Source organism: Diceros bicornis, chromosome 13, assembly GCF_020826845.1.
Source record: "Diceros bicornis minor isolate mBicDic1 chromosome 13, mDicBic1.mat.cur, whole genome shotgun sequence".
Classification (NCBI taxonomy): domain Eukaryota; kingdom Metazoa; phylum Chordata; class Mammalia; order Perissodactyla; family Rhinocerotidae; genus Diceros; species Diceros bicornis.
In genome coordinates, this window is record NC_080752.1 from 37,223,934 (window position 1) to 37,237,362 (window position 13,429).

Below are 13,429 nucleotides of genomic sequence, written 5' to 3' on the forward strand. Positions count from 1 at the left end.
CTTTCAGGTGGAAATAGAGAGGGCTTTGGGCCAATTTCCCTTCAGATGCTCGGGAAGGGTCAACTCCTGGTCAGGTGCGTAAACTCCCTCTCCCCATAGGCCAGGGCACCCTGGAGTGGGCACTGTGCCAGGCCACTGTGGGCAGGGTGGTGGTGGTGGGAGGAAGGAGGTGGAGCCTCCTTTTTTTAGGGCATGTGTCACCTGCCTCCTGCCCAGAGGCATTGCCCCGGCACTACTGCCCGTGTGCGTGGTAGCGAGATGCTGGGGCCTGCTCCCCAGAGCCTTCAGAGCAGATTGCGGACCTCACGAGCCCCATGTTGCTGGCCCCCCAGAACCCAGAACATGGCACATGGGGCGCAGGCCAACCCCAAAGGGTTCAGGAAGAAGGTGCTGGTTAGATACCCCTCTGGGTGGAGGGGCCCAAGTCTCAGGGCCTCTTCTCCTTCAAGAACCTCCAGGTACGTGGCTGCTACCCTGGGATGGAACCCTCCATGGAGAGGAGTGGGGATAGGGGTGGGGAATTGGCTCCTGGAATCCATTTTTCCAGAAAAGAGAGCTCTGAGTTTCTGAGCTGTGACTGAGATATGTCACTGCATTTTCAGCACTAGAAGGGCCTTAGGGATCATCTGGTCAATTCTCATGAGGCGCTTGAGACCCAGAGAGGCTAAGGGATCTATCCACTGTCACCCAGCATTTTAGAAGCAGAGCCAGGATTAGAGCCGAGGGACCCAGGTCTCTTGGCTCCGGGTGCCAGACCCAGCCACCAGATTGTGTCACGTGACTCCCTGGTGCATGTATGGAAGAGAGGTTGGTTCTGATTTGTGACAGTGGCCCAACACCCTGAGACAGGGAACTTCCTGTCTTGGAAGCTGATGCATGGAGGGGATTCCTGCTCAGGGTGGGAGGGAAGGAGGCTTCTGGTGCCTCCTGGCTCTGCCATCCTGGGGCCTGTCCCGCCAGGGGGTGCAGGGCAAGCGAGAGGTGCTCAGATCCTTCTGGAGGTGCTAATCACAGAGCTGGAGCAGCAGGAACCAGGGCATCAAGGGATGGCATTGACGGCACCTATAATGAGGCCCAGGAGGAGGGAGCAGGCCCAGAACTACAGGAAGGTGGAAGGGACTGACTCAGTACTCGGGTTCCTTCCTCTCTCAGATCCAGCCTGGGTGTGAAGAAGTTCTTCACCATCGCCATCCTGGCGGGCAGCGGTGAGTCAAGTTTCCTCCTCCCCTCCTCCCAGCCTTTCTCCCATGACCTTGGGCGCCCGGTTCTCATTCCACCGACTGGCAGCCAGACCTTGGGCCTGCCATTTCTCTCTCTGGGCCTCCACTTCCCGGCTCAGCCCCCTGTCAGGCTGCCTCCTCTCTTTGAGGCTGTTTACTTCTCCAGCCACCTGTAAACACGCCAGGGGCAAGCGGCTTTTATGAGCCTCAGGGGGGCAAGGCCCAGAGCTGAGCAAACATCGTAAAGTGGTGGTGTTCACTGGGCGTCTGGGCACCGCGGCAAACCTGGGTGTTTGTGTACATGGGAATCTGTATTTGTGTCCATGTGTATGTGTAGACGGGAGCTAATGAGTCTGTGTGTAGATATACACGTGTCTATGTGTGCAGGTGTGTCTGAGCATATGCTGATGCCTATGTGTAAACACATGCCAACAAAATAGGTAAGTGTGTGTTAATTGCGGTGTGAGGTCTCTAGAGTGTATTTGAACCTAGGGGTGCATGTACCTGCAGACAGTGTGCGTGTAACAGTGGTGTCCATGTGTGAGTATACAGGAAGACGATGGAACGGGTCTGGGGACTTCTTTCCCAGGGGTGGTGCTCCCAGGCACACGGATTGGGGACAGCTGAGGCTCCTACACAAATCTGACCCCGCCCATATCCACATGTCCCCATGGCAGGTGCCTCAGATGGGTGGAAGGTGAACCAAACCCCTTGCTGACTTGTTACCAAGCCTGTTAAATGTCAGCTGAGCACAGCCAGGTTTGAGGAAAAGAAAGAAATCCCAGAAATAAAATAAGGTTCAATGTGGCCAGACGTGTTGGCAGAATTCAGGCAAAGTAACCTGTTATTTACAGAATAACTGCTCGAGTTCAGCCCAAACCACTGTCGGGGACGGAACCTTCAGCCTGACTGGATGCAGACTTTGTTCCTTTCACTTGGCGTGCGAGGGGTGACGTGGCCTCGGCTTCAGGCCACGGGTTCCACTCTGGGTGCTGCGTGTGTGTGTGAGTGTGTTTGTGATGTGTGAGTGTTTGCATACAAACAGTGTACAAGTGTGTGAAGTGAGTGTGTGTGTGAGATGTATAAGTTGTGCATGAGGGTGTGAGGTATTTGTGGGTAAGTGTGTGTATGAGTGTGTGTGTTACCGCCCAACCTGGGGCCTTTTGCTCGCCGCAGGACACGCCAATAGTCAAGAGGCAAGGTGGTAGGAGAAAAAGGACTTTTTTATTACAGCTTGCTAGCAAGAGGGAAGATGGCTGACTCACGTCCAAAAGAACCATCTTAAGGGGGCACGAAATCTTACAGCAGTTATATAGGCCATTGGGTTATTGGGGAGGGAGTTAGGAATGTTGACCTTCTGGTGTTACAGACTGGGAGTGCCACACCAGATCTTTCCGTTTTCACTGATGATGGCTATCAGCATAGATTCTCTGTTCCGGGGTCATCACATTCCTAAGGAACTCAAAAAAGCAGTTATCATCTTATCGCAGCTGGGAGGTACATGCATAAGCAGGGGTCGTAAAATCTACAGAACAGTTAGATCTCCTGGAGGGTGCATATCCAGCTGGGTTAGTTTGTCAGAGGTCATTCAAAGTTAATATGGCTTACCTCATGTCAACCTTGTCTTGAGCCGGTAGCGAGGTTCGCTAGTATGAGACTGTGAATCTGTGTGTGCGGTGTGTGTGAGTATATGAAGTACGTGTGAGTGTGCACACAAGTGTGTGGAGGAAAGTGTGAGGTGGGTGAGGGTGTGTTTATGTCTGTGTGTGTGTGAGGTCTGTGAGTGTGAGAGTGTGTGTGTATGCACATGCTTGTGTGTGTGGCTGGATGAGCTTCTCAGTCTTCTTCTCTTGCAACGTGGGAGCTGATGGTCTGGGGACACCAGGGACAGAAGCTGCCCCCTGTGGTAACACCTGCACAGTTAGTGGGGGGGGGTGGGAGGCAGGGGCTTTCAGCCTGGGGGAGCGAGGAGGCCAGGACCTCACCCAGGGCCATCCCTCCTCTGCAGGGCTCTCTGCACAAGGTACCATGCAGGGAAGCGTCATTATCAGCCATCCTCAGATTTGGGAATTGAGGTCAAAGAGGTTATGCAACCTGCCCATGGCCTCACGGTGCTCATGGAGAAACCTGTTTGTAAACCCAGGTCTGTCTGACTCCCTGGCTGCTCGGCACACACATTTTACTGCAGCAACAAGAACCCAGCAGAGCAGGAGGAAGGGGTGGGGAAGAGCCAACATTCCTGGGGCTCCTCTCTTGGTCCCTCTCTCTTGCTTCTTCAACAGCCCTCACAGGCCACATGTCCTTTGTGCAGCTCGAGACAGCTCAGGACCCCCTGGACGCAGGGTCCTCTCTCCCTGCCCCGGACCCCAACATAGACATTGAGATGGCTCTCAACCATCCTCGAGTCTGTCACTTTTCCCTACTCCTGCCTCGTTTCCTCTCTTGTTTGTTCCTTATTCTCTGTAATGATGGAAATCACTAAGCCAATGGACAGGAAGACTCGGGTGGAGCAGGATTCCCCAAATCAACCCCCTGACAGGGAAGGCAGCCCCTGCCCAGGGTCCTGACAAGCCCCAAGAGGTGGAGGGAATAAGCGTCAAGAAACAAGAATTATGGTCTTTGGGGTTCTATCCAGCCTCCAGCTCCTGAAATCTTGGCTTCCTCCCTCTCCCGGTACATTTCCTCTTTCCGGCCGTGGAGCAGGGTGGGGAAGGTGGAGGGTAGGGGGCAGGATGCTGAACCGGGCACCTAACCCTGGGCACAGCTGGCAGAGACCCCGGGTGGGGGAGGCAGGCGGGAGCTGTACTGCATGGCGGTTAACGTCACAGCTCTGGGGCACACAAACCACCCTCAGGTCTGGGCTCTGCCACTTTCATGCTGGTCGACCTGGGCGAAACTTCGCCTTTCTGAGCCTTAGCTTGCTCATTGGTAAAATGAGGATAGAGGGGCTCTCCCACCTGTGTGTGGGGCGGCCTCACCCAGGTAAGGACCTGAGCGCCAGGCTCCGTGTGACTCAGGAAGGAGCCAGGAGGAGATGTGGAGGCAGCACAGGCCGGGAGCCCAGGAGGCAGGAAAGCAGAGGAGAGAGTGGTCGCTGGGGTAGGCCAGCCTGAGGGGCCAGGAAGCTGATTTTGCTGGTATGGGAAGCAACGTTGCTCTACTGCTTCGACCCGGACAAGGGGAAAGGAGTGTGTGTGTGTGTGTGTGTGTGTGTGTGTGTCTGTGTGTGTGTGTCTGTGTGTGTGTCTGTGTGTCTTCATTGAATGACCAGAGCACCCAATTATCTCTGGATTAATCCTGAGATGCACCAGCGCCAGGACCGTGGTGGGACACTGAGTCCCGGCTGGGGGCAGAGGAGCCAGGCCAGGCTGGAAGGGGCCAGAATCAAACCCTGTGCCCAGAAGAGCACATGGCATTTGCAAAGCTCCTTACAGTTTACCGGGCACTTGCGCTCTTGCTGCCTGGGTCCAAATTCTGTCTCCACCACTTTTCGACAATGTGTTCTTGAGCAAGTGACTAAGTGCTCTGGGCCTCAGTCTCCTCTTCTGTAAAATGGGGACAAGAACAGCACCTGGTGGGGCTGCAGTGAGCACTCATTGAGTTAGTGCATGGGAGGGGCTTAGGGCAGTGCCTGGCACAGAGAAGCCCTCACCAAATGGTAACTATTACTCCTTTCGCAGGGCGTTGGGCTTAATGTAAGAATGTGGGTAACACACCATAGTCAGTGCTTGTAGATTCCTTCCTTCCTCCTGCCCTCCCTCCGTCCCTCCCCGTTCCCTGGCCCTGGGGTGTTGGGAGGCCAGCCAGTGAGATAGGAGCGGCCCCCCATTGGTAGGGAGCTCATAGCACCCCTCGGTTCTCTCGCAGTCCTGCCCGCGGCCCACAGCAGCCTGCTCAACCTGAAGTCCATGGTGGAAGCCGTCACGGGCAGAAACGCCATCCTGTTTTTCGTGGGCTACGGCTGCTACTGCGGGCTGGGGGGGCGCGGCCTGCCCATGGATGAGGTGGACTGGTAGGTTCCAGAGCACCCGGGCTGCTGTCGGGGACAGGGCGGGGGCAGCCAAGGTCAGACTGAGCTCCACCTCTGAGAGGTGGGGGAGACACTTTCCCCAAAGGATAAGGCTTGTTCGATGAGTTAGTGACCTTTGGACTTTCTATTGTCCATCTCCCTTGTAGATGGACATTTGAACTTGTAGACATTTGAACTCCCACCCTCGTGGGAAGGAAGCTTTGACCTGCTCCAAAACACATATGAGCAACTGTCACACAGCTCGTGCTCCAAAAAGGCAGGGGTTGTGACCCGGCCCCCTCAGACTGGAGGCTCTGGAGGACAGGACTGTGCTTCCTCCCTCAGACGAGGACTTCCCAGAAGCCATGGCTTGTCTTCTGCTCCCATCTCCCCAAAGCAGCCAGCATCAAGTCTGGTGTCACTGGGGGCTTAATAAATGCAAGTTGACTAATTTCCCTCCCTCCACCAGAGGGGACGGGGACAGCCACACCACATTTGCTTCCTGTCGCCCACCCGCTAAATCCCACTCAATCCTCCAGACCTTTGTCCCTCTCTGGCCAGTGTGCACAGCCAGGTATGGCCTCTGCATATAGTTGGTCTCCTCTGACATTGACTTAACCCTAGCCCTCCCTCCTACCCTGACCATACTGCCTGACCCCTCCTGCGGCCGCAGCCAGGGCTCCAGAGGGTAAAGCTGGGAGCCCTAGGCATAGAACAAAGAGGCAGGACAAGAACCTGGAGCACAGGCCCAGCTCTGCCTGGCTGTGTGACCTCAGGCAAGTAACTGCCCCTCTCTGGGCCTCAGTCTGAAGGACTGACTCATGAGGAACTGTAACAGATGATCACTATCTCTGCCCGTGGGAGATTGGCCACGCCTGGCTACGCCTGTCTGCTCCCCTCTACCCGCCCCAGGTGCTGCCACGCCCACGACTGCTGCTACCAGAAGCTCTTTGAACAGGGCTGCCACACCTATACGGACCACTACGAATACACCATCGAGAATAACACCACGATTGTCTGCAGTGAGTCCCCCCTGCCAGCCCTCCTAAGAGAAGGGTGTGGACCACCAGCCCCCCAGCCTGTGCTGGGGCCACGTGCAGCATTGCCAGATGAAATACAGGATGCCCAGTTAAATTCGAATTTCGGACAAACAACAAAAAATGTTTTCGTATAAGTATATCCCAAATATTGCATCTGATATACATACACTAAAAATTAAATGTTAGCATAAAATTCATCAGTATTGTTACAAAATTAAGAATTAGCATAAGTATGTCCCAGGCCATATTTGGGACATACTTATGCTAAAACATTCATCATTTGTCTGAAATTCAAATCAACCAGTCCTCTTCTTTTTGTTCGTTTGTTTGTCTGCTACATCTAACAACCCTCGCCATGGTGCTGGCACATCTCCATGATGTGCTCTGGTCCCCCAACCTGAGTCGGCACCTGGTTCTCCAGTCCCTGAGATTCTTAAGTTTTGGAGAGCTAGGTGGGCTATTCTGATTCAGCGGGTCTGGGTGGGCCCAGGAATCTGTTTTCAGCCAGATCCTCAGGTGATTCTGAGACTTTGTGATCCGATGGCCTAGGAGACGGGAGACCTGGCTTTGACCCTGGTCCTGCCAGCATCTCCTCGCTGTGTAACCCTGGGCAGAGTCCTTCCCCACCTGGCCTCAGTCTCCCCGTGGGTACATTGAGGGGATGGATCACAGCAGACCTGCTCCCTCCCAGTCTGTCATTAGGACCCCACTAGAAAGTGGCCCCATCCCAGGATACGCACGGTTTCTAGGGACTGGAGGCATTGGAGCCAGGCCGGTGGGGCTCCCTCCTTTACGATAAGCCCTTCATGGCCATCCCCCAACTGTGGAGCGTGGCATCGAAGCTGATGGCCCAGGTGTTCCTGCCCTGTCTCCCCTCAGTGCCCCTCCCTGGGGCAGCAGGTGGCCCCGGCCCTGTCCCATGGGCGGCCCTAGCTCCCTTTTTCTCCTTGTGTCTCTGCACGTTGTCCCTCAGGGATAGCTCACAAGCAATGCCAACTTTGCAAAGAAACTCTCCTGGTCTCTGGGAAAGAGTCTGGTGGGGCACTGGGCACTTCTGGGGCCTGTGGTCCTCATATTCTGCTGTTCAAATATGGGCTGAGGGGCTGGTTTGACTGTGGTCCTCATATTCTGCTGTTCAAATGTGGGCTGAGGGGCTGGTTTGAGAGAGGGGGTGTCCCCCCATGAAGCATTTCAAGGAGAGGAGTCCCCTTCCCCCTTTTATAGCTTAAGCATCTTCTCTTTCAGTTTTGTTGGATATATTAGCCTTCTGCGAGGAGTGTTTTTTAAGATAAAGGATTCTGCTCATGGAAAGTTTGCAAACCTTTGGGCTGGTGGGTGGTTCTCAAAGGGTGTTCCCTGAACCCGCAGCACCAGCATCACCTGGCACTTGTTAGAAATGTAGATTCTCAGGCCCCGCCTGAATCGGAAACTTTAAAGGTGGGGTCCGCAGTCTTTGTTTAACAAGCCTTCCAGCTGATTCTAAAGCACACCTAAGGTTGGGAACTACAGGGTAGACGATTTCTGAAGGCCAAGAATAATCACACCAGCAACAACAGCAGCGGTGAGCAGGTGTTGAGCATTTCCTCCGTGGGAGGCCCTGAGCTAGGCTCTTCATAAGTGTTTGCCTCACTCATCCTCACCACGAACTCCCTCCGGGGCTGGTGCCATGATTCTGTGGCTGAAGAGAGGAGGCCTGGGATGGTAGAAAGTAACTGGCCTGGGAGTGGGGAGTTCCTGACACCTGAGTTCCAGTTCCAGCTCTGCCTTTGGTTTGCTGGGTGACGTAGGTAAACCCATCCCCCTTTCTGGGCCTCAGTTTCCCCAACTATACAATGTCCTGGAGGACTTCAGTGGTTCTCCGAGTTTAGCATGGACCAGAGTCACCTGGAGGGCTGCTAATACAGACTGCCGGGCCTGGCCCAGAGCCGCTGAGCCCGCAGGCCTGCGGTGGGCCTGCGGAGGTGCGGGCGATGCTGGTGCTACTGGCCCCGGGACCACATTCCCAGGACCACTGGAACCTCAGGGTCCATGCGCTCCCCTCCCCATAGGCGAGCTCAACGAGACAGAGTGTGACAAGCAGACGTGCGAGTGCGACAGGAGCGTGGTTCTGTGCCTCCAGAGCCAGACGTACAACGAGCAGCATCGCAACTACCTCAACGTCTACTGCCAGGGCCCCAAGCCCAACTGCAGCATCTACGAGCCGCCCCTGGAGGAGGTGGCCTGAAGACATGTCTCCCCGGAGCCCTCTGCACCTCCCTAGCGCCCTCTGGGGTCTGACAGAGAGGAGGGGTGGAGGTTCAGGCTCTGGGGACCAGAGGGATGGAGCAGGCAGGGGTGGGGGCAGATCAGGAGCCCACGGGCTGCCCCGCTGCCTCGACCCCACCCTCTAGCAAGACCAGCCCCCAGAGGACTCAGGAAGGCCTGGGTGCTGACCGTGGCTTCTCCAGCCCAGCCCTGCGTGCGGCTTGTTGGGGGTCTCTCCTGAGTGTGGAGGGGAAGGCCTGAGAGAGAGGAGGCTGGGGGCCTCTGTCACTGGCCCCGGCTTGACTTCCTCCTCTTCGCCCTCAAGGCTGGGCCCCGGGGTCTTACAGACCCCGACCCTGAGCAACCAGCACAGGCCCAGAGCTTGGTGTGTCTGAGGACCAGGTTCCCAGGCAAACAGAGTGCTGGTCACAAGGCCTGGGTTCTGGGGGCCCCTTGGCTGCTCCTGGGGGATGACTCAGGGTGACCCCTGTTTTGCAGGCCTTGTGGCTCTCTAGAGCCCCATCAAACAGCAAGTGGCCCCATCCTGGCCTTTGTCCATGAGTCCAGGCCCAGACACCACAGGATGGCCACAGTGCCAGTGTCCCAGCCCTGGAGTCTGGCCTCAGTTACCCCAAGAGCAGGCTCCTGGGCACTGACAGAACCCACCTGTGCTCCCCTAGGTGCACAGGACCAGGATGGGACACACTCACATATGCCTCCCAACACTCACAGGTCTTCCTCTGCCTGCCCCACTGACCCTCTCACAAAAGAGGCAAATCCTGGCCCTGCAATACCACACTGCTCTGAGGACAACCCTGATTTTAGGACCTCTGGTTCCCTGACAAACACGGGACGGGACAAGGCCCAGGTCTCCAGGCCCTCCCCCTGTGCTTCCCCTCATGCAGCAGCCAGGCCAGGGGTGGAAAGACCCCAGACCCCTCTCTCTCTGGGCAGGGAGAGGCGAGGCTGCAACCCAGCATCAGAAGCCCTCTCGATGGGGAGGAGGCTGAGGGCTGGGACCCTACTTGGTAAAGAGGGAAGCAAAGGCAGGAGAGACTGCGTCCAGGCAGGAGGCTGTGTGGATGATTCAGGAAGGCAGTAGGGAGGGGGCAAGATGCAAAGAGAAAAAGGAAAGGAGAAGGTGGGAGAGAGGTGAGACAAGGCGAGGGTCAGACATCCAGACCAGAGGGGACTCCGCGGGAGAAGTGGGGTAGGGGAGACTTGGGGTGCAGGGGCCCGTGGGATTGTGGGCAGAGGCGGAGGAGGATCCGGTCTCAGCCGACCAGCTTTCTTGACTCTGCCAGCACTGTTGTTTCTCCAGGTGCACCTTCCCCGTCCTTCTTACCTCACCTCTTGACCTCAGGGTCCTCAGCCTCCAAGTAGCCAGCATGCCTGCCTCACCCTGCCTTCTGCCTTCATCTGGTGTCAACCTCGAGGACCCACCGACAGCACTGCGACCCACCCTGGACACCAAGAACCACTACCAGGAAGCTCGGCTCAGCCTGCCAGTGCCCCGTGGACCACTGTCACTGGGGAGGGACAGCCAAGAGGGATGGAGGCAGGGAGAGGTGTGGGAATGGGGAGAGAACTTCTATGAAAAAGATGGCAAGACTGGACGGAAGCAGAACTCCAGCCTTGGGGACTGAGGGTGAGGCTGCCGGCTGCGCTCAGCCGTCAGTGTGTGGGAGGAGGCCCTTCTACTGCTCACCTCCTGCTGGCCGTGGTGTGATAGCTGGCTCCCCTGTGCGCCCTGACCTGACCTGTCCAGTCACTGAGATCTTCTTCTACCCTTTCAGGAGCCAGTTTGTTCAGGAGAACAAACTACCTTCTCCTCGCCGTCCCGGGCTGGCCCATCATCTCTGAGCGAAGCCCCCACCAAGCAGTGATGGAGCCAGCACGGTGCACCTGCAGTCCTCCTGGAGGTGGGGACTGCAGAGGCCTCAGCCCCTTGCCTGTGGGAGCCCAGATTTCTGCTGTGTCGCTCCATGTGTGCACACATTCTCCCCTCCTGAGAGTCTGGGCCAGTGTGTTAGGATGAGATTCTGCTGCCAAGGAGTCCTGCTGGCCCCAAACCACCCCAGACTCTCCCAGAGACTCTCCACAGGACTTGGCATCCCCTCCTCAAACTAATAAAGGCCTCCTGCCTCGCCTCCCCACTGCTGGGTCCTCCTCAGCGGGGCACCCAGTGGCCAGGCATCGGGGAGGGCACGGTGACTCCCTCCTGGGTCTCCAGCTCTGGGGAAAGTGTCCCTGACAGCCAGCATGGCCCGGTCCCTTCCCGCCCCTGGCCTGGGCAAAGCGGCCCTGCCCCAGCAGAGAGGAGAATGTTAGGAAGGTTGGAAAGTGGTGCTGAGGCTACGGGCACTGCGGTCCAGCGGTCAGACAAGGATAACAACTATGGGCTGAGCGTTTGTCAGACATCAATCTCCACAATGCTCTCCCTCCGCCCCATCCTTCTCTGTTGAACAACCAAGGCCCAGAGAGGGAAAGTAACTTGCTCAAAGTCACACAGGTCATGAGTGGTGGGGCTGGGATCCAAATCCTCAGCATCTGACTTTGCACCACCCCTCCTCACACCTTCGTAATGATGACTCGGGCAGCTGGGGGCAGTGGGACGATGACTGAGAGTCCAGCAGGTCCTGGGTCCTGGCCTTGGTCCCTTCTCTGACTTAGGTCTCTTCCCTGTGATGGGCATCAGTTTCTCCATGTGCAGAGTGACCAGAGCAGCCGTTTCAGATGCTCCCCAAGCCATGGGTCTTCCCAGGGACATCTAGGGGTGATCTCCGGGGAAGGGAGATGGGGCTCTGCCTCCCCCAATTCAGTCTTCACTTGAGTAGCCCTGTTTTCCCTGTATTGTATATTGAGCTTTCACACGAGCTACGTAAGAACAAAAGAGACTCTTCAGCTAAAATTTCTAAAAAGTTTGAAAACCCCTGGACATGGTCTTCCATTGGTTCATTCATTCAATGCACCTATGCCGATGATCTCCTATGGACCAGGCATGATGCTGGACTTCAGGGTAGACACACTAATCAGACACAGCCTCTGCCCACAGGAAGCCCAGAGCCAGGATGAGGAGGCAGGAATGTGGACTGACAGCCTTGGCACATGGTGCCAAGAGGTATTGGAGAGCATGGAGCATGAAGCCCCAAGTGTGTCCACGTCAGTCCCGGAAGGGGCCCCCAAAGGGATGAGGGATAGAGCTGGGATGGTGTATTTGAGGTCTCTGGAGGTGGAGAGGAGGAGCGAGGGTCACAGTGTTTGTGGAGGGGGCTCTTTACTTCTACAGTCGGGGGGGGTCTCTCTTTTCTCAGGACTCCTTCTAAGTTAGTGAGCTCTAAGGCATAGTCTGTGCTAAGGCTTGAGGAGGGGGCTGCGCTTGCTTTGGGCTGGTCTGGGAGCTGCCACTGACAGACTCTCTCCTTGACCAAAATTTAGTCAGGCTCCTCTGAGACCTTTTCTCAACTAGGCCTCAGCTTTTGGGTTTCCATGTCCATCTTTGCATCACGCAGTTTTAGCAAGAATCCCCCCACCCTCAATATCTGATCAAATTCCTCATTCTCCATCATATCGGATCACCCTGACCTGCCTTCAGCAAGAATCCTGTCGGGTAAGGTTAGCAAGAAGCCCCTACCCTCTTAGCAATTTTCCATCCACCAACCCCCCTCCCTGCTCCCTGGCTGTAAATCCCCACTTAAGAAAAGTGAGAATTTGGAATTGTATTCGGAATTGAGCCCAGTTCTATACTGGCCCCTACTGCAATAGGTCTTGAATAAAATCTGTTTTTACCACTTAAACTACCATCCAGCTCTGGTTATCTAAGAGTTGGGGCGCTGTGACTTGGACGGGATCAGATTCACCATTGGACCCCCAGACCTTTGACCCAGGACCCCAAGTGAGCATCTTTGAAGCCTTTGTCTCCACCCCTGACTGACTGACCAGGGATCCATAGATGAGTCTGACTCCTGAGCCAGGGATCTGGATAAATGCCTGGTGAGGCACGGTAAGAACAGATGTTGATTCTTAAGATTCTGAGTATACTCTGGAGCTGCATTAGAGTTCCAGGCTACTTGGTCTGAAAGGTACCTACTGGGCTGGAAGTCTTTCTTCCTGGCTCTTTCTTGTGAGTGAGGATTCACTTCCTGACTCTCTGGGCCAGAAAAATTTTCCTGGCTCTTTGGGAAGTCTCTGTTCTCCCTATTTGATCTGGCTTCTCTCAAGGGAACTTCTCAGTCAACTGAAACCCCCTTCTTGAACCTCTGCTGAATTTGGAACTTCACTGGCTTCTTTAAGAAACTTTAGATCTCCCCAAACTGGCTCCTCTAAGACCCCTCCCCTCCCATCTTCTCTACTTACTGCTTCTATCTCCCCTTCAGTTCCCTTGAATCCTGTGATATGGTGGAGGATGAGGACTTTGAATCCATCCCTCTGTCCATCCCTGCCAGATCTTTTCCCTGCCCACTCCAGTCCCTCGACTCGCTGCAGTCACTTGAACTTTAGGCTCCCCTCCCCCATCAGGGCTCTCAAGGGACTCAGGGGCCCCCGAAGGCAACCACCCGAAGCTGAAAATGAAAAGGCTCGTTGGAAACAGACTGGATATTTTGTCCACTCAGATGGGCTTTGGAGATATCCAGGAGCTGCTTGATGCCCCCCCAGTCTCTCACGTAAAATGTAGTCACAGCCTCCTTAAGATGACATATGGGGGCAAATGAAAGTTTTCAAGTCTCCTCCACAAATATTGGTACAAAGCTTTAGCTGCATCTTGAATATGTAACCTCAACTTGTCCCATCTGGTAGAAACACAATTTGGAGAAAAAATATAAAATGGAACAAAGATGAGATTCAACTATTTTATATAAACCACTAAATTTATATCACTATGTTTTATTGATCCATGGCTAAAATTTTAGAAACAA

At 55.3% G+C, this 13,429-nt stretch overlaps 1 protein-coding gene across 1 annotated transcript; it reads left to right on the forward strand.

The window, feature by feature from the left end:
- The first annotated feature begins 342 nt into the window (after window positions 1–342).
- On the forward strand, window positions 343–8,493 carry PLA2G2F (phospholipase A2 group IIF). The gene is made up of 5 exons (XM_058551935.1): window positions 343–458; window positions 1,153–1,205; window positions 5,088–5,232; window positions 6,142–6,251; window positions 8,318–8,493. The coding sequence occupies exons 1-5, from the start codon at window positions 343–345 to the stop codon at window positions 8,491–8,493; spliced, it is 600 nt and encodes a 199-aa protein (XP_058407918.1).
- Window positions 8,494–13,429: the final 4,936 nt, after the last annotated feature.